This window comes from Perna viridis, chromosome 4, assembly GCF_037379345.1.
Source record: "Perna viridis isolate PV_CMFRI_1.1 ecotype Kerala chromosome 4, ASM3737934v1, whole genome shotgun sequence".
In the NCBI taxonomy this organism is placed as follows: Eukaryota; Metazoa; Mollusca; class Bivalvia; order Mytilida; family Mytilidae; genus Perna; species Perna viridis.
In genome coordinates this window covers 27,942,992-27,965,010 of record NC_142448.1, presented here as the reverse complement: position 1 = coordinate 27,965,010, position 22,019 = coordinate 27,942,992, and the positions used below count along the sequence as shown (strand labels likewise).

At 32.2% G+C, this 22,019-nt stretch overlaps 1 protein-coding gene across 1 annotated transcript; it reads left to right on the top strand.

Moving 5' to 3' along the window:
- Positions 1-2,399: 2,399 nt before the first annotated feature.
- On the top strand, positions 2,400-21,451 carry LOC148619589 (uncharacterized). The gene is made up of 11 exons (XM_088579675.1): positions 2,400-2,599; positions 2,908-3,147; positions 4,263-4,376; positions 4,800-5,123; positions 6,443-6,550; positions 9,355-9,672; positions 11,136-11,432; positions 13,191-13,394; positions 13,868-13,909; positions 14,283-14,358; positions 18,103-21,451. Exons 1-11 carry the CDS (start codon positions 2,545-2,547, stop codon positions 19,334-19,336), a joined length of 3,012 nt encoding a protein of 1,003 aa, XP_088435801.1. The 5' UTR covers positions 2,400-2,544; the 3' UTR covers positions 19,337-21,451.
- Positions 21,452-22,019: the final 568 nt, after the last annotated feature.

Genomic DNA, 22,019 nt, shown 5'->3' with positions numbered 1-22,019 from the left:
TCAGTGCAATTAAAAATTTAACTGACTCGTGGTAAGAACAGACTCATTATTGGAGTGACTTGAAAGGTCAAAATTGGTAACTGTTGCAGTTTTAGCTAATATTTTAGAAAACTGTAGCAGGTAGGGAAATGTGTTTAATTGGTGGATTCTTTTCTTCAATTCTTGACATTAAATATCCACTGAGCAAAGAAATCGGTTCCAGTTGAGCAATTCTAGCGCCCTTGATTTTTAGTTTTTGATACATTTTATGGTTCGTGCTTATATTTGTAATAATAAGCATTTCAATTAGGTTTAATTGTTTATTGCTTAGATTCTTTATTTTCATTTAATTTTGTACATGATGCGCAAATATTTTTTTGGGTATTAAAATCAGTTAGGCATATTGTCTATTTATCAGTGAAAAATCTGAATTTTCAACTAAAATTGTGAAATGAACAATAGTAATCGTTCCTATCCTTAATCATAGCTTTAATACATTAACGTATAGTGTTTCAATAACATCCTAATGCACACTGAATCGCATTACTCAGAATGTTGAAATCATCCAAGTTAACAAACTATAAATAAATATATTTGTTTGCAATAGGTTGGTGTCTTTGTCACTACCTTACACACAGCGTCAGTTTATTAACATTCTAGAATTAATCAGCATTTTCTTTCAACCATTCTATTCTTGTTATGATATAATATTGAGCGTCTAAAAACAGAAACAACAATATTTACGATTCAAACTACTCTATGATGAGTAACAACAGGAAGCAAAATCTATAATTTCTTATGAGAATAAAAAGTAATGAGAATTCACTGTCTTCGTCTCTGACAAACACAATGTCGACAAGTTATGATCATTATATTTTTCGAATTCTCCGATGACAAAAATGTAATTTTCCACGGTTTTCCCCTGTGTTCGACATTAAAGTAAGCTGTTTTGACAAGTCACTATTAACCGAATATAACTTTTGTTACAGATACACGACCAATAATGAAAGCTATAATTCGATGTCACCGTTTTTTTTTTTTTTTTTTTTTTTCAGAGTATATATTTGACATAAGATTGTGTCATTCATTCTCAACAAATTGTTCATTTACTTCTGTTACTTTGTTTGTATTATTTATTTAATATATGTATTTTGTTGTGATTGTCCGTTTACCATGTCTGGTCTTTGTCCCTTTTATTATATTCTGTTGATTTCCGGTGGAATCTTGGTTTCCTTGAGTATTCTTTAATTAGCATTAGGTGGAGATGTAATTCTGCATAATTCCAATTCAAATGAATTATTGCCATGTTATTAGTTGTGAATTCTGTTCAAAAGCACATAAACATCTACTTAGTGAACAAGAATGTTTCCTATTATCCAAAATAACAAGAACAAGAAATGAATCGAACAGTTAAAAATTGACTTAAAAATTTACAAAATAACACTCATGCGTAATGATGCAGTAGAGTTTTCAGACAAGCTATTAGTCTCCGAACAGTAAAATAGAAGAAAAAAAAAGATAAAACTGTGTTCCAGCTAAGTTCATATACGACACTATTTAATCCTTTTCTTGATTTCTACTATAAGATGTAAGGTCTTTTCATAACTTGATTTGCATGCAACATCCATCAATATTAATTATATATTTTTTCTTATATAAAAGGGGTACATTCGCTTTAATATCTGTTATTACAACTACTTTTCAACCGGAAGTTTATTTCTATTGTTTCGAATTTTGACTCATTACTTACTGAAATATGTCTTAATTTGATTGTGTGTAATTAAGATATAAAAATGATATATTTGACATTTGATAAGATGAGACAGTCCACTAGTAATAATTAGAATGAACACAAAGTTAATTTTCGACAAATACAGCCGTTTCCCCATCACATTCGTTATTCTCCAATGCAAAGAGTGTATCTAGGTTAATAATATATTGTTACACTGTATTAATTTTTGTCCTATTTAGTACCTTGATTTAAATTGTAGACATTAAAAGTTAGTAACGTGGAATATATTTACAACAAAAAAAGAAACTATCGGTGTGGTTTTAAAGACATCAACAGTGTGTCGTTTTCGTCTGTTTGAAGTGATGTTAAATTACATTCAAATCAAGTAAAAAACAAGTTTTCATAAGATATGTCTTTGGATTGTAGAAATAAACTACATTCTACATTGCAAAATTAAACTAACTGCTCAACGCTTTTAGTGTTGTTTAGAATTCTAAATGGGATTTATGATTGTGAATGTTCGTCTTAAACTACTTTTATCTTTACATTATGTTTAAATTGAACGATTTAATGATATTTGATATGAAAGAAAAAGGAAGCATTGCAATTAAAACTATGTAAACTTCCGCTTACGTGAACATAGGTATATACCTTATCTATGGACAGGTATTTAAACTCAAATTTACCGTAAACGTTAGTTAAAAGGAATTCAGCTGTATCGTTATGAATAAGACTATATAATGTTTTTCATACAATAAGAGACATGTTACTATTGCTTAAGAATGTAACCAACAGAATAACTGTCAGAAATATTTAAATTCGTTAGGATATCAATGATGGAGATTATAGTGTTTATTCTGCTTCACTGTTTTGTAATGATACAATCTGGTAAGTAATCGTTTGTTTTGTTCTCTCAGTATTATCTATTTTCATTACTGGTGATATTTTACTTGTTCATTTGATGTGGACAAAACAAGGAAGAGTTTTAAACAATCAGAGGAGGACATTTTGAAATGTCTTAAAACAAAAAGGATTTTTCTTTCATAGCAAATACATTAGTACAGATAAATTTTGATATATGAATCAATATTTCTTTAGTTCTTTAGGTTTGTTAGTTTCAGTAGGATTATTTTTTTTTATTTTTGGGGATGGAAGTATTGTTTTGCTTTGATAGATGCAAATTTATTTTGTTTTAGAATCAGCATCTTCAACATCTTCAATTGAAAATTATATATCCCTTAAATGTGTCTCGGAAAATACATTTATTGATGATATCAATGCTACCTACGTCGACGGCAAATGTCTTCCTAAAAAGTGCATAAACAACAGTATAGAAAGCATCAAGAGAGAGTGTAAAACCAAAAACAATTGTTTAGTACAGTTTCCTGACTGTGTTCTACAGCACAGACACTTAAATCTGTCGTATGTATGTAATGGTAAGTATATTTTTTTTCATTTTATAAATTGAAAGAGTAATCAAGGGAACCAAGGTTATAGCGGTAATCAAAAAAATGTAATCCAGGGACAAAGACAAGACATGGGAAACAAACATACACAACAGAGAGCAATATTTATTTTTCATTATATGCCGGGAGTTTTAAAAACAAATGTGTTTCAAGAATGCAAATTCAGGATACTTAGTTGAAACGAATGACTTCACCTTGTTATGAATAGTGTTACAAACGTGTGGAGGAGCTGCATTATAGTTGCTATATTATAACCGGATTATATTCACTTGCACTATGACGGGTGCCGATGGCAGACAGGACATGCTTATCCTTTCGGAGCTTCTGGTGTCCCTCCTGTTGCTTCGGTATTTTTGCCGTTATTTAAAACCCTAGAAGCAGTATCGCTATTCAAACAAAGCCATAATGTTAAACATACTAGCGGACCGAGCGGTTTTAGAGCGCTCTACTTGTATCAGGTTAAGTTGTCAGATTTCAAAACAGCACGAATTGGAGACCTGTCTTAGAACAACCACAAACTCGATTTGTATACTTACACACTTAATCGTCTTTATATCACGATTAACACGAGGCCATTATGTAGTGAAGGGATTAGAGTATCTCATTCTTAAAGTACACAATATAGCTTAATGTGAATGTCATCATTAACTTGCTCCTTTTTTCTAGAAGTAAAACCACTTAGAAGAATCACCCTGTACTACTATACACCATATCTTTAACCCAACATTTTTAAAGGTGCTTTAACAAAACCCTATATGGTAGAATTAACAGACAAACGAAAGAAAGATTGCATTGTTTTTCATCAAGTAGTCGTTTTAGACGTTATATTTACAACAAAAACAGTGTTTTTGTGACAATGGTCTATTCCAATTTTAAAGGATGATACTTAACATCTAAGTCCGCATCATTTATTCGCCCATGGTTTAACTCGTATCATTTTTGAACCACTGTGATTACTCTATCATTCTAGGTTTTTTTTAATAAATCTCAAGTACCTGATTAGCAACAACACCGATTGTTTTATGTAGTTTAGTACAGATGTCCCCTTTAGGGACTTTAAATGGATATATTTTTTTCAATTGCAGAAGAACCGGATCTGTCGTGTAATTTTGAACTTAATGCGTGCAACTGGAAGGCTGACAATTTCGAAAGGAAACTGGCAGGCAATATATCATCAAACGACACTACAACTAATTCAGGCAATCAATTTAATTAGTTTACAAAATAACTTCAAATGTAATACTCGACTTAAATGTGAAATATTACACAGCAAGATTGAAATTACACCAAATCGAAAATTTATTATATGAATGGAAGGTCGTTGTGTTGCATCTCTGAAGGAGATACATGTATAAGATTTATGGGTGAATAATAACAATTATCTTCCTAGTCTCTATCCATATTTTCAGTAAAATCAGTATCAATATTCTTCAAAAGTGTTAAACAAGTAAATACTAGCGTATATGGCAAAACTTGTTTAAATGCGCTTTTGACAAAACTGTTATAACCTACAAAGTTGTATTATTTAAACTTTTCATACAATAAATATGTGCAATCATTTTGCTCATGATATACATATCATTTGTGTGAACGTTCTGATTTTTACCTATTTATTATTTAAGATAAAGGTCACTTGTTAATGACTTCAACAAACAGATCTACACTTAGAAGTCCAACGGTATCCGGAAAAAGTGTGATGTGTCTTACATTCTATTACAAACTATCGGGAAACTGCAGGTTGGAAATAATCAGGATTATAAACGGAACAAATCAAACAATAGGTGTATCAACCAGTTCATCAAAAACTAGTCAGTGGGTTATTTCCAAGAGGTCACTTTATCCAGATAATTCTCATTATACGATTGTTATTACTGCAATAGCTAATGTAATTGATTCTTTCACCGTCAATATCGATGACATCAATTTCTTACATGGAGATTGTACTGGTAAGTCTAAAGGTTATCACACAAATCAATATATTACATCACCCACTGATTGCATCATTTAAAAGTTTTGAAAGAGTAATAAAGGGAACCAAGGTTATAGCGGTATTCAAAAAAATGTAATCCAGGGACAAAGACCAGACATGGAAAACAGACATACACAACAAAGAACATAAAGTAACTAAAATCATACATACAAAGTAACAAAAGTAAATGAGCAACTCGGACTCCACTAAAAACTGGGAGCATGAGCCAGGTGCACCGGTAGGGTAAGCGTCCTCTGCTTTTCTAGAAACACCCGCCGAGTTGCTCATAAAAAGTCAAGTCCGGGGTAGACAAACGAGGAAAGGAAAACTATGACCCGTTGAATACATCAGTTTCCATGGTGCTGATGGATACACCATAATGATCCACAAGTTCATGATGACGACCATAAAGCTTCTGTAGTGATGACTTCAATCTTGTAGAAACATAACCTGTCTCAAATTCCCTTACCATTAGCTCGATGTTTTTATGCCATTATGAAGGACAAAGTCCTCATAACAGTATTGGAAGCGAAATAGTCATAGCCTGGATGCACTGAGAGCCTGATTTCTGCCTGACAGGAAGTCACGTTTTTCTGAGCTTCCCATACAAAGTTCAATATTTTCGGATCTTCTTTACTGAAAAGCGTGTAGTACATGGTCTTCAAAAATTATTTGAATGCAGATTTTTTTCCGTTTCCGTAAAATTAGGCCTTTCTGGCCTCTGCGTACGAACACGAGGTTATACCGATCTCACTCACTAAATCGTCAAGAAAAGACCAAATCCATTAAGTTGTAAAAAGGCGACAATAGGGGAACATAATGACAAGAAATTTTAAAATAACTGTATAATATACTCCACTTCTACTTCATCCTCTTACAGGTTACACCTGCCTCATATCATAACAAGCAATATCTGATGATGGAAAAATAGTTATGAAATAAAATATTTGTTCACAATATTTTCCAATCTTAATTCATACCTATTAAGCTTAGAAAAAAGCATTTATAATCATTTGTTTTTGATGTGTAAACTTATTTCAAAATCACATTTGTTTACTCTATAAGAGATTTTAGTTTTATTTAGCACCCAACGTGATAAAGTGATATTTAATTGCCTGAACAAGCAATATTATATAACAATATTAATTATTTGCCAAAAACGTATGAAAATTTCCAAGTCGTCGTTTGTTGGTTTTCTTTGTTTTTTGTTTTTGTATTGTTTTTTGTTGTTGTTGTGTTGTGAATCGTTGATTTTATTTTTTTTTCTTCGCTTAAGAGTATATCCATGGTTTTAAGGTTTTTCCAGACAAGAAGAAAATTTTGAGAAAAATACAAATACTGGGACAATCGTAAGTCCAAGTAAGAATAAAATTTGTCCACCTACAGATCACACTACATTTACAGGTATGTACTAGTTTGCACTGTATGTAATGTATAAATGACATCAAAAAGAGTAATGATTATGTCTATCATGTCAATTGTATAAATACATACCTGATACAAAATTCAGGAGATGAAAGAGATATTGGAAATTTGATTTGTCTTTGATTTAAACTTACTCAAAATTAAAAAAAATAGGAAGTATTCATTATACCCGGCAAGTCTCAAACTAATTTCAATTAACAAAGGAAAGTTGTGTTTCTATTGTTAAGTGTTGCTTCTTAAAAAAAATCATTTTTTGAAAACAAAGCCGTTCGATTATGATTAACAACTAAGTAATCCCCGATCGGTTAACGACTAAGTAACGTAATGAATGATTTACAAACTGCTTGTAATTACAGTGACTTTCCTACAACCGTGACACTCTTTTGTTACTCATCTGCTGAACAATACAAAGGATTGACAAAGCTATTGGGATATTTAAACTGACCAGTTGCTATTGAAAGAGTTGATGAATACTCACATATGAATGAATCTTTTCATAGCTAGGTCCTGGTTATTTAAATCTGAAGCAGCTACCTGGGCTATATTATTTTTCATTGGTGAGGGGAGTTCAAATTTAATGAATTATATTTTGTTTTGTATTTTGACAAGGTTGCAAACCATGATTAAGAATAGTATGCTAAAGTATTTATTTTATCTTAACAACATTGCACAGAAGTTTTATATATCATTATAAAAATGAGACCTCAATTAATATTTATTCCCTCCTTCCTAAAACTAGGAATAGGCCTACCAACGTGCCCTTTTAATGGAAAGTAGGTGATTCATACTATAGTTAAGGAACAAGTATTGTAGAAAATGCAAACAGTTTGAGGGTCACATGAATTACGTTTTTTGAAACAATGCTATGAGTTTAGTTTATTTTATTCAATTTTGAGTATGAGTAGGCTTAAAAGTGAATGAAGTGTTTTGTATGTATGATTTTAGTTACTTTATGTTCTTTGTTGTGTATGTCTGTTTTCCATGTCTGGTCTTTGTCCCTGGATTACATTCTTTTGATTACCGCTATAACATTGGTTCCCTTGATTACTCTTTAATAATTGTGAAAGATTTCCATTGGAATTATGATGTTCCAAATTAACTGCACTGGTTTTCATAGTTTAGGATTAAGAATCATGTTTAGGATTTAGTGTGTTGAGTTTGATTGTTTGGGATTATAAGTGCAATGATTTTCAATGAAATTTAAGATTCGGAATAAGTGTTATTTACATTGAAACTTCTTTGGATTAAGTGCAGTTCATTGAATTTATAGATATGGATTTAAATGCTGTTTGCCTTGAAACTTTTGTGGATTATTAAAGTGCAATGATTTTCATTCAAATGTAATAGTTTGGGATTTATTGCATTTTGAAAGTGACCTGATTTTCAGTACTATAAAATGTGGTTTACGATCTAGTGCAATGGTTATTTTTACATTAAAGATATGGATTAATTTCTTTTTTCATTGGAAGTACAACTTGGGAGTATGTGCAATGATATACATGTAACTGGAGTTATATGAAGAATATTTCTTAGTTCTAATTTCATTGTAGTTGTTGTTCTGCATTAAGTGCTATGATGTACAGCTCTGATTTGAGTGTTTTATGTGAAAAATGATTTTATTGGATTAATACTTATGGCTGAAGTGCATTAAACTTCACCAGAACTATATATATACATTTTGTACATGTATATCTTAAATAATATGAAAAAATGTGCAAGAAATTTATAAGAATCCAAACTATTCTTAAAGTAGATACTTTGAAGGAGTATATTTCAATGCATATATTTAAAAACCAGTATTCAATGGATTCAGCTTTGAGACGGGACAATTTAAATAAATAGTAGCATAACATTGTAACTTCAAGTTATTGTTCATTCTATGAAAGTGTTACTATTTTACTTTAATTTGCCACTTCATATTTGCTATCCACTTGGGGACCTGTGGGTTTAAAGTTTTTTCTTAGAAAAATATAAACAATATTCACAACCAATGGTTTTCCAAATTGATGCTTTTTCTGTGTTGCCTAGTACAAAAATACAATGAATATGTTTCTATCAATTACTAAATGCAATAAATAAACAACAAAAAATACCAATTATGTAAAAAAAAACTACATTCCCTCAAAACACATTGTGAGTAATATTCAAAAGCTGAGAAAATTCCATATGATGTGAAACATAGCGTATATTGGGTGCCTTTCATCTGACCAGGTAAATTTTCTTGGGTGAGTGGCTAACTATTCATCAACTCTTACAATAGCAACTGGTCAGTTTAAATGTCCGAATATGTCAATTCTTTGTATTGTTCAGCAGATTTGTAACAAAAGAGTGTCATGGTTGTAGGAAAGTCACTGTTTACTTAGACGCTAAACTGTTCGTCGCTAACCACATTTCCAGAACTTTATTCACCAAAAAAGAGAAACCTATTCAAGATAGTTTGTTGAAATATGTCAGTTAGCAGTTAGCATATTCCATTATGAGTTATAAGAACTGAAGCAAATATGTTGTCACATTTTAGCTACGATCAGATGCACTGGTACATTTTTTCAAACACCGGACGAGCTATTTCTGTCATTTCTGATTAACAGAGGATTGACAAATGTCAAATTTATTCCATTGATTTAATATTTTGGAATGTTCAGGTAGGGTTTATAATTCAGTCATTCGATTCATTGGCCTTTCCTGGTATAAAAATCAACTATTATAAAAGGAATGAAATATGACTTGTAATCAAATACATCTTTGTAAGTGAATGTATTATTATGCCATTTTTTATCTTCTAGCCGAAGGGCATTATCTAATTCTTGCTTCTCATCACTACAAGAAACAACGATCGTTCCAATTGTCCACCAATTTTCAAAAGAATGCGTGTCTCAGGTTTTGGTATATAATGACAGGACATAGCAAATTTGAAGTGAATTTAAATGAAAAACCTCTCGTCTCACCAACAAGTGTCTATTTAAGTAGAAACTGGTTGATGTATTCAGTAAATGTAACACTGAGTGGCAACGAATCAAAACTAGTTTTTAATGGTGTTATGGCAGACCAAGAAGGATGTGCAGCAATAGATGACATATCGTTAACAACGGGGTATTGTAGAGGTATCCTTTGCATACGTGTATTTTACAAAATTGTCATTAAGATATCATAATCATCAAAATATGTTCAGATTGATGTAAATTAAGTAGCATTAAAACCTTTGATTTTTCAACACTGTATACTTCTATTCCACATACTCAGTTAAAATCCCGACATAAAAAACATTATACATCGTTGTTTTTCCAAAAAAAGATGGTACACCTAGATACAAATGTATAGTTCTTGGTACAGATTCCTCATACTTTGTAAGAAATAATTCCCAATCATCTTCCAAATATACAGAGGAAGATGTTTATAAAATGCTGGAATTTTGAATCGACAACATATTTGTCTAATGTGGTGGACGTGTTTTTCAACAAACGGTCGGCATTCCAATGGGAATAAATTGTGCTCCTTTACTTGCTGACCTATTCCTTCACTCTTATGAGGCTGACTTTATAGCTGATCTTATCAGAAAGAAAGAATATCCTTTGGCTAGATCCTTTAATCTCAGTTTCCGCTATATAGATGACGTATTATCTTTAATCAATCCTAATTTCGGGGATTTGATAAATCGCATCTACCCAAAAGAACTAGAGATAAAGGATACTACAGACACTGAGAGGTCAGCCTCATATCATGACCTACACTTAGAAATCGATGGTAAAGGAAAACTATTGACCAAACTTTACGACAAACGTGATGACTTTTCATTCAGAATTGTCAATTTTCCTTTCATTTGTGTCAACATCCCTTCAGCACCTGCGTATGGAGTGTTCATATCACAACTCATACGTTATGACAGAGCTTGCTGAAACTACGCAGACTTTTTGTATCGCGCTAGAACTCTAACAAATAGGCTTCTGGAACAGGGTTATGTTGCTACAAGATTGAAGTCTTCACTACAGAAGTTTTATGGTCGTCATCATGAACTCGTGGATCGTTATGGTGTATCTATCTGCATCATGAAAACTGATTTATTCAACGTGTCATAGTTTTCCTTTCCTCGTTTGTCTACCCCGGATTTGACTTTTTATGAGCAACTCGGCGGATGTTTCTAGAAAAGCAGAGGACGCTTACCCTACCGGTGCACCTGGTCCATGCTCCCAGTTTTTAGTGGAGTCCGAGTTGCTCATTTACTTTTGTTACTTTGTATGTATGATTATAGTTACTTTATGTTATTTGTTGTGTATGTCTGTTTTCCATGTCTGGTCTTTGTCCCTGGATTACATTCTTTTGATTACCGCTATAACCTTGGTTCCCTCTTTTCAAATGAGTTCAAGATATGAGGCTGACTTCACAGTGTCTGAAGTATCCTTTCTATCAAGTTCTTTATGGGTAGATGCGATATGTCAAATTCCCGAAACTACCGCTATAACCTTGGTTCCATTGATTACTCCTTAATACAAACACAAACATATGGGAAATGATATTATGCTAAAAGTTTTTGTTTAGTTTTGTTTTGTTTGTTTTTTTTTAATTTCAGAAAATCGTGTCAACGAATGTTTTCCAGCTCAATCGCACCAGCTACAGTGTAAAACCGTCAATATTCCCGATCAACGGATTAATATTCTGACAAAACATACGGAAGATTCATCTTATGATAAATATTTTGAAAATTGCCAAAGGTTTGTGAACGAGTTTGAAAAAAATATAATTCAAAAGTGCAGAGAGCAGTTATTTAGACGCTGTGTAATCAATAGATTCGCTTATAGTGGCGATAATTGCTATGAACATCTAGAACGAGTGCCGCAAGTAATGAATATCAAGTATAGTTGTACAGGTACTTACAATATTTAGTTTGCAATAATTATATTTTGTTACATTTTTAAATGTCAATTGATTACATGGATCAGTCATTTTTTTTTATTAATTTTAAATATGGGTTTACGTTCTATTTGATTTTTATTACATACATGCAGGGCAGTATTGTCCCGACTAGATTTTATTATCTTGCAAACATTCAAGGTGTCGCATTCACCTGTGCGACATTTGTGTAAATGCACAATATTGCTTGTACAACAAAGCAATTACATTAATTATTTGTAAATGTCCAAGATTTGGTAACAAGCTCGGATAAGCTTTTTTCAAAACCATCTCCCAAAAGTACGACAATAGTAATACAGTATAATTATGTATAGTGCATACAATGTGTCAAAAAACTAACCATAACATGACCGTTCAATCAGGAAAAGTGAGGAATGTGCATTAGGAATTTTAATAGAGTGTCTACTAAAAATGCAAGTTAATATGAAAATAGTTTTCTTTTCTAAATAAATTTTTGAACAATATTTGAACAAAAATTTCTGTATTGCTAATCATTTCACAAAAATGAACCAAATTATGATAATTTTGTGTCAATTGTGGCAAGAAGAGAAATTTCAAAATTTGTTTCGTTTTGTAGTTCAGGGTACTTTTTATAAAAAGTAAATAATGTGTTGTAGATTCAATGAAATCGCAACACCGATTTGGCCATTGTACAATCTAGTTCTTATAGGCTATGCTCAAAATTATCTAAGGTTACTATAATACCGAGAATATCCCATATTGCTAAAATAATTTAAAAGTTTAATATAAAATCAATTCGGCACGTTTAATTATAATCAAACAAATTCCACCTATATTCATAAAGAAATATCGCCTTTTCATCGCATGGTCAAAAGTATTTAAGAGATATAAAAAAATGACTGCCTGTATGTGTACGCGACGCGGTATTTTAAAAATGCTCGTCTTTAAAATGTAATTAAGATAAGTTAACTTCGTCAAGAAAATTATAATTACACAAATTTTCAATATATATCGAAAGTACCATAGTCATTTATATATACAGAAATATTACTGACATTCTTGATTATCCTTTTATTGTCTAGGTAACCTGAAAATAGTAATTTTTGTGATGGGGATGTCACGTGATCTTGGCTTTATTTGCATATAGCATATTGCACAAATGAATGGGTGATACGCTGATATTGTGTTCTTTTCTATTGTTAGTATGATGGTACAAACAAATGAACTATATTGAATTCAACTATTTCAATCTAAAACACTAGTTTTTAAGTAAAAAGCAGGGATTATTCGAACAAACAATTTTTTTCAAAACTGTCACATTTTGTTCCCAAAAACATTGACCATTTTATGGCCAACGTCTTAATTTCATTATTTCTTTTTAAAATTAAATGCCTTAAATTTTTCTTTGTTGAACAATAAGAAATCGCATTTATCAAGTGCAAAAGATTTACAGGATTATTAAGTTCTCAGGACAGACTTAGTCCTTATGGCCTCGGGTAACTTTAAAGTACGCAAAATGTATTATCTGTTTTTTTTTCTTTGTTTGTTTGTTTTTTTGTTTTTTTTTTGACTTACAATAAATTACAACTAAATGATGTATAGCCATATATTTTGATTTTATGTTAAAAGCAGTCAAAATGTCTAAATGATGTCATCATGTAAGATTATTAAAATTTGTACGAAGCTTGGCCTGTTCTGAGTTATCATATCAATGACTACTTTTCAACCAAACCTCGCTTTTTCTTTCTTTTAGAGAATACAACATCACCAAACGTTCAAACTTTGTCTACTGAAATGGGTCAACTGTCAACATCAGAGATAACATATTCCTACTCCTCATTCAAAACCTCGTTAACTTCCTTTCTGACTGGTACACCTACCAAATCTACAACCTTAACGAACCAGACATTCCCTATAACTACAATGTCACAATTATATGACACCACCGAGGGAACGGGTACGTAATGGTTTTGTAATGAGCTCTCTTTATATTGTCTTTTTGAATATAAATGTTGTTGTATCATAAGGTTTCTTTGTATTGTTAATTACTAAATTTGCACTGACTACTAAACTTTAATGAAACCGTTTATAACATTATTTGTTTGCATCCAATAATTAAAAAAGCCATCGCTTTGTGGGAAACTTGTATAAGATTAACCTGTTTTCTCTTCCGTGTACGCATGTTTTAAATGCAATTAATTTGGATGTACAATAATATAAATTGCACATTTTTCTGTAGATTGTCGTTTTTGTACGTATTTGTGTTTTTTTATTTTTCTTCGTAAGTTATGTTTACTTTAATATTTTTTAATTAATCAATGCTTTATTGATTATTTTCTTTTGTTGTTCCTTATTTTTTGAAAATTATGGTTCCGTTATGTACAAGTAAACCACATACATAATAAATATATTCAAAAAAAATAATTTCAGATGAAACCATAATGTCATCGCAAGGATCATCAAACAATTCAGGTTTGCTTTATTCACATCTATAAAAATCTAATAATGATAATGGTCCAAAATTTTCAACAGACCTGTATTCAACATATAACATTTTCAACATTTACAATGCACCATTGTGTACGACAATCGTCTTATCTGTTTTAATTTTTTCTGACTATTTGTCACAATTTAAAGAAATCGTAATTGAAAACACAGTTATATAATGTCTTAAGTTCGTCAATCGATTTCTTTAGAAAGATTCTTTATCAGATAGTTAGACGAAGGTATTATATTATAACATGATTTCTAAAAGTGTTCATAACAATGTGTTATTTAGAAAATGAATACCTTATTGCAGCTTTTCCCAAATCCTAAATACCAACTGTTTACTTGTTTCTTCCAGGTCTGATTGTTGGTGTCATTCTTTGTCTTCTTTTCTTGGGTTCAATAGCCGCTGGACTACTTTGTTTTCTCAGAAGGTAATTATAACAGTAAGAGTAATTTTGTGAAAGTCACAGTTGGTAAAATAATTCGAACTGATTTCATTTTCAAATAATCATAACTACCACAAATTAACCTATACTATAAACAAACATTGACAAGTCTTAACAACAGGTGTAGAGTCAAATAGTGGTTGAAGAAAAGTGCAATTGTGCTGACGTTGTCAAGATTTGTTTCCGCTGCTTGTTTAATTGTTTTTTTGGTTTTTTTTTGTTCTGAGGTGTTTTAATCTTAAACAATTTTAGGAGTAACATCAGCAAACACGGACTTCATTATTCTTAGACATGGCCATATCAATCTCCAAAAATTGACTCATTCTACACAACCGAATGGAAATCAATGACACTTTCAAAGAATCTTCATCATATATTCCCAGTGTGCACTTATTTCTAAATTTTGATGGAAATCAATTTGGAGCGTTTTTTTATTTTTTTTTTGGGGGGAAAGGGGGGGTGGTGGATATTTGAAAAGATTTGATTGATAGAAACAGTAATCAAAATTCTTACAAAAACCCTCCATTCAAATATGGTCCTTCCGGTCAATCCTTTCGGGAGATATACACATCATCGAAAACGAATCTCTGCGTAGGATGCTTTCTAAAGATCCCAAGTACCGTGAACTACGCTCCATATACAAATATGCAGTTCTTGGTAGAAATTCATCATATTTTAGTAAAAAAAATATTCCAAATTATCTTCCAAATATACCGAAGAAGATGCTTTTAAAATGGTGGAATTTTTTATCGACAGCATATTTTTACAGTAGGGTGGACGCGTTTTTCAACAACAGCTTCTCTACTTGATGAATTATTCCTTCACTCTTATGAGGTTATGAGGCTGACTTAATAGATGAACTGATCCAAAAGAAGGAACATCGTTTTGCTAGATCATTTAATCTCAGTTTCCATTATATACATAATTCGTTAACGATCCTAGTTTCGGGAATTTGACATATCGCATCTACCCATAAAGAACTTGAAACAAAGGATACTTCAGACACTGTGAAGTCAGCCTCATATCTTGACCTACATTTGAAAAGAGGGAACCAAGGTTATAGCGGTAATCAAAAGAATGTAATCGAGGGACAAAGATCAGACATGGAAAACAGACATACACAACAAATAACATAAAGTAGCTAAAATCATACATACAAAATAACAAAAACAAATTAGCAACTCGGACTCCACTAAAAACTGGGAGCATGGACAAGGTGTACCGGTAGGGTATGCGTCCTCTGCTTTTCTAGAAACACCCGCCCAGTTGCTCATAAAAGTCATGTCCGGGATAGACAAAAGAGGAAAGGAAAACTATGACACGTTAAACAAATCAGTTTCCATGGCGCAGATGGATACACCGTAACGACGAGTTCATGATAACGACCATAAAACGTCTGTAGTAATGACTTCAATCTTGTAGCAACATAACCCTGTTCGTTCCAGAAGCCTATTTGTTAGAATTTTCTAGCGCAATACAAAAAGTTTGCGTAGTTTCGGCAAGCTCTGTCATAACGTATGAGTTGTGATATGAATACTTTATATGCAGGTGCTGAAGGGATGTTGCCACAGATGAAAGGAAGTTGACAATTCTGAATGAAAAGTCAACACATTTTGTCGTAAACTTTGGCTAATAGTTTTTACAATTAGACCTCTGGAACAGGATTGTGGTGCTACAAGATTGAACCCGTGGATCGTGACGGTGTATCTATCTGCACCATGAAAACTGATTTGTTCAACATGTCATAGTTTTCCTTTCCCTTTAAATCGAAAATACTGTGTCTAACAATTGTTCTTCCACTTTTGATACGGATATAAGTCAATTACGAGTGTGTTTGACGCGGATGATTACATTTGGTGATTTTCAAGCTACGATAGCCACAAATTTGAGTCTCGTCCTGTTATGATGTTAAATAACTTGAGTTGATATTTTGCTACGTTTAACTTTCACTCATTATGAAACCTTTTTCTCTAGTATTCCTTATTTTTGACCACTTGACCTTCGGTATCTGTCGTGGCAGACATTTACGATCGTCCGTTTATAACGTCACTATTTCGTATTAGAGAACAACGTAATACACGTCATGACGTCGATATCAACCAATCAGGTTTCAAAGAAAATGATGCACAACCACACAACAACCAATCACAACGGGGTATTTGTTCATATCATATCGTCCCATCATGTAAACAATCACCTTTTTCCACATAGCATACATGTCTAGCCATGTGTGTCAAACTTACCGTGTTATATTTTAAATTTCATAAATCTACTTTCATGTCACAAAAAAAAACAAAGCATTTATGTATTTGTTACCGAAGTTCTAAACCTGTCTGACCACAGATTACTGATTCTATAGTGTTAAATATATTTTTTTTTTCAAGTGAGATTTGTGGTTGTAGGCTTGGACCATGTCATTCGTTTGGATGACTACTCAAATCGACCGGAATACACCTCCACTAGAAATATCGGGGGAGGAAGTGTAACTCATTTTTTCCGCGAATCTCCAAATCACGAGGTTAATGCCTAAAAATACTACAGAACACAAAAATAATCCTTGAAAATGACACTTGGTTTTCATCTAAAATTATTTCACTATATATTATGCATTATTTTGTCCAGCATTCAAGACATTTTAAATTTTCTATACACTTCACTCTGATTAATTAATGCAACTGATTTTGCTTAACGACATCCAAGTATCGGTTCGAAATTTAGTGTCTGTCTAGAAGTACACTTTGTCTGACTCAGATTTAAGTTTATTAGAGGTGTTAGGCAAGGCAATTTCTTTGTCAGTCCCTGTTATAAATATGCCTTGCAGACTAATTCCATTACACAAAGTGTTTACCAACTTTTAACCATTCTGCATCTTCCAGATTAGCGATATTCGGAGTTGTGATATTTTTTCCGGCACCTGTTTCAAGTTTCATATATCATAATGAAGTTTGACATAGCACATTCATACATACAATAACGTCGTTCCTTCCAGTTTTCTGATTTATTCAACGGGTCATAGTTTTCCTTCCCTCGTTTGTCTACCCCGGACTTGACTTTTTATGAGCAACTCGGCAGGTGTTTCTAGAAAAGCAGAGGAAGCTTACCCTACCGGTGCACCTGGTCCATGCTCCCAGTTTTTAGTTGAGTCCGAGTTGCTCATTTACTTTTGTTAGTTTGTATGTATGATTTTAGTTACTTTATGTTCTTTGTTGTGTATGTCTGTTTTCCATGTCTGGTCTTTGTCCCTGGATTACATTCTTTTGGTTACCGCTTTAACCTTGGTTCCCTTGATTACTCTTTCATTTAGATCGCCTAAAAACACAAACATTTTGTCTACCTTTTTCGTTGCTTATCTTGTATGCATAAGTTTAACGCTTACGTTAATAAACACATAATGATTAAAAAAAAATCAAATATAAAATGAGTGAAAAGATATGTTTTGTGTCACATCTGCTTTAACATTTGTGTATGTTAACTTTTTTATCTCAGTTGTTACCAGAAAATCAATGTATGACTGATATGAGTTTCTAAAAAATATTCAAAGAAATTATTAACGGATTTTTTTTATATTAATGCTATCAAACATGAGATGAAACAATTTCATTAATATGCAACACTGATTCAATTATATTAATCTGACCTACTAGTTCGAATATTATCTGTTAGGGTAATTAAATAATCTGTTTGCAATATTTAACTGGTAAGTAAGGCGAGTGTTTTGTTTATTTTTAGGTTCAATTACCTTAACAATAATAAGCACAACCAAATCAAGAAGACCGTGAAGATAAAAAAAGAAATGGTACAAGTCTCAAAGAAGCGTGAGTCATATGTTGATCTCAGTATAAGAGATCAAAACAACGACCACCTTTATCAAGTTACGTCCAGTGATATTAAGCCTTCACATGATTCCCTCGATGGGGATGTTTACGCGTCAATCGACGATGATCTAAGTATTGCACAAGTAAATTGTAATTTAGAAGTCCCTATTACTAACGAATACATGAGTCTTTCCGACGAACGATCTAATAGACACGTTCGAGGCTCAACACATGTTTCCTATTCACTTGGTAGATATGTTGCATTTGATTCATCGTTAAGATGCTACAACAAAGACCGTAGACAAACGACTGACGGCATAAAAACTGATAAGCCCGTGTATGGTTACGATAGAAATGGTGCAACAATTAAGATGATCAAACTTGGCGTAAATGCTGTCCTTGATCATACAAAATATACTATAACTGGCCCAAACATTACTGAATCAGTACAATTATCAATTGGCAACAACATCGTCAATGATTATGGTTTACTTGATCCAAACGAAACTGGATTTGATCGATCTAAGCAACCCAATAAAGAACAATCTGAGAATTACTCCGTTCTTGATCCAAAAGAAGCTGGCCTAGATCGATCCAAATTAACCAACAAAGAACAACCTGAGGTGTACGCTGTTCTTGATCAGAATGAAACTGGATTTTATCGATCAAAATTAACCACCAAAGAACAATCTGAGGTGTACGCCGTTCTTGATCCGAATGAAACGGTATTTGATCAATCAAAGCAATCAGACGAGGAACATTCTGAAGATTACACCGTTCTTGATCCGAACGAAACCGGATTTGATCGATCAAAATTAACTACCAAAGAACAATTTGAGGATTATGCCGTTCTTGATCCGAATGAAAAGGGATTTAATAGGTCAGAAGAAATTGGAAAAGAGGATTTGAAATGTTCGAAAAATGATATGTATAAGTTTGCCCAATCTTTCCCTTCAAGAACAAATAATGACGAATATACTTTTCCATTAGAAGAAACCTATGATAAGTTAGGTACAAATAGGAACAAGGCTATTGATGAAAATGTGTATAGTCATTCTGTTGACAATGTTTACGATACTACCAGTCATGTCCACAGGCAAGATAAGGTTGACCCCACGTATGATCATTTTCCTGGAAAGAGAAATTAATAGTAGAATAACATTATACTATATTGACACACACATAACTATATGAATATTACTATTTGCTGATTAGAAGTAAAAAAGTAGGAGAAACGACATAAAGATTATCAGGTTATATTAATTGATTAAAGTTTTGATTGTTTACTTTTCTGGATAGGTTTCATTTTATTAGATTTTTTTTCAAATTTAACAAGTTAAATGAAAACAAGTAATTTGATTTAAAATGTGCATCTTTTTATTGATAACGGAAAAAACAATATAAAATCCTTTACTTTAAACAGACGGATAATTTAGGGAAATCGAAAGACATTGCCAAAACATGAAAACAAGAAACAGAGATGATATACATACATGATGTAGACAAAAAAATGAAATACCTAATACAATAACATTGTAACATATTGAGCTGGAGATAACAAAAACAAGACAGCATATGAAACACTTAAGCACTTGTGGTATAAACTCCCGCAAGAAGCGAAAAGAGACGTAAGAACTCCCAAAATCCGAAGTTTGGTGGACTGTTAATTCGGTAGGACTTGAAGTCTAACTAAAGACATTTGATCCCATCTGTGATATAGAAACCTCATATTGACCAATTAAATTGTGTTGGCGACTTTTTAACTTCTGTTTTGAAAATATCAAAAAAAAAAGTTGCACATAACTCTTACTTAAAAGCTTATTAACGTTATTCTCCACAAGGAAAGTCCGTCTATATATAAATCCTACGTACGACAGTAACGGGGCAACTATATAATGTATACTCCATAGACTGAGACGTTGGTAAATTGTCACTGAGAAAGGAGAAGGAAGTTTTCAATTAAAAAGTCAAAACATTACGTTTATCATAACGTTTCCATTTCAGACAATCTGTATAATCTATATCTATATTAAAGTGTAAATATAAAGCAAAATAAGGTATTTAACTTATCTTTTTAAGTTCAAGTTCATTCTGGTGGAACAAATATAATTAGAATTTGCTTTTGCGCGAAACGTGTAGAAGATGCCTCCGGTTTCCGTATCTTTTCATTTGAGGTTTACATTGTCCACAGAGCAGCATAAAAATGGGGACAGCCTTAAGAACCTAAAACTCATAAAAATTGTACAATTTTGAATCTTTAACAGCGATGGTGGCCATTTTTTGAAATTGCAGCGACATGTAATTAGCATAGTCAATTGGTCCACGTTTTATCAATCAGGACAGTTGGAAAAACCTAGATATCAACTTTTATCGAAATCTAAGAACATTATTTGTGACCGCGATGGCGGCCGATACATACTTCTAATTGTCAATTTAGCCACAGATTTTTCATCAAGACTTGAAATTTTGACTGTGATGGTGGATATTTTGCAAATTAATGGCTTTAAACACATAGTTCAAATCATCATTTCTGCTGCACAGTATTAATTTGAGCAGTCTAAGTATCCTACATATCAATTTTCACTGAAATCCAACAACTTTTGTTTTACCGCGTTGGTGGTCATTCTGAAAATGGCGGCCGAGACGCACGCGATGTGGGTACTCTCGGTCTGGCTGCCATTCTGAAAATATGGCGGCAATTACAAAGAAATTGAAGTTCTGCATCCTTCCATGGGTAGATCTAACATTCTGTAAAGTTTCACCACAAATCGGATGAGCCACTTTTGAGAAAATGGGCCGACAACTTTATGACAGGAAAATGAGAAAAATAAGAAATGGAGTAAAAACAATAAGTCTCCGACCAACTTCCTGTTCGGTGACTTAATTATTCCTTGAAATTTACATAATGGAAACTGAAAGTCGTTCTCTTTGTCGTTTTCGTAGAAGTTCTTATATGAACATATACATAGATCAGTTATAATTTGTGTACAATTTGTTTCTATGGGTGTTAGATAAGCTATTCTCTTAATTTGATACAATTTCATCGACCAGAAATTCCAATCATAATAAAATCATCAGTCTCAGTTTATTTTTTGTAAGAATCAGTGTGGTTTTTCAAAAATAAACCAATTTCTTTCCCTTACAGATATATCATCTAGTCCCTTGTTTTGTTTAGAAATATCGGCGCATAAGTTATTGTGGACTCGACTTTAGGGAAACATGTTTTTGAGTATTTTAATTTTTCAACGCGTTTGTCAGCCGTTTATTGTTTGAAACATTGATTAGAAACGATGTTTTAGTTCTTTTCTTCATGTCATCAAAAACATTTATATTTCTTATTTATATGCAAGATTAACCAAGGGAACCGAATTCGAACGGTAATCAAAATATATATCTCAAGGATAAAGACTAAACCTGGAAAATAGACACACACAACAAATAACTTGAAACAATCAATATTTAACCACTGTGATTATGAAAATTACTCTTGATAGAATGCCAAATGGAGAAGTAGATATTGAAACTAAAGGAAACAGAATGGAAACAATAATCTATACTCCACCAAATATTCTAGCATATCAACACATGCATGAAACCAAATATTAAAATAAGAATCAAATGTAAACAATTTAATATTGTAATTTTTATTTCTAAAATATATTTACAATTATTTTATCAGCGTCGCTCTGGGTTTTGTTTCGTTTTTTAATTATGATTTCGTCGTTTCTCTCAGTTTTATTTTAGAATGATAGACTTTCAACAGAAGTACCCGCACATATGATTGCATTAATGAAATGTATTCCAAACTCAATGATCAATAATAATACATAT

What these genes read in the sequence shown, in the direction of transcription:
- LOC148619589 (XM_088579675.1), top strand. Translation starts at nt 2,545, where the DNA reads ATGATGGAGATTATAGTGTTTATTCTGCTTCACTGTTTTGTAATGATA. An exon ending in CTTACATGGAGATTGTACTG is followed by an intron (nt 5,124 to 6,442) that starts GTAAGTCTAAAG and finishes CATGGTTTTAAG; the next exon opens with GTTTTTCCAGACAAGAAGAA. An exon ending in TGACACCACCGAGGGAACGG is followed by an intron (nt 13,395 to 13,867) that starts GTACGTAATGGT and finishes AAATAATTTCAG; the next exon opens with ATGAAACCATAATGTCATCG.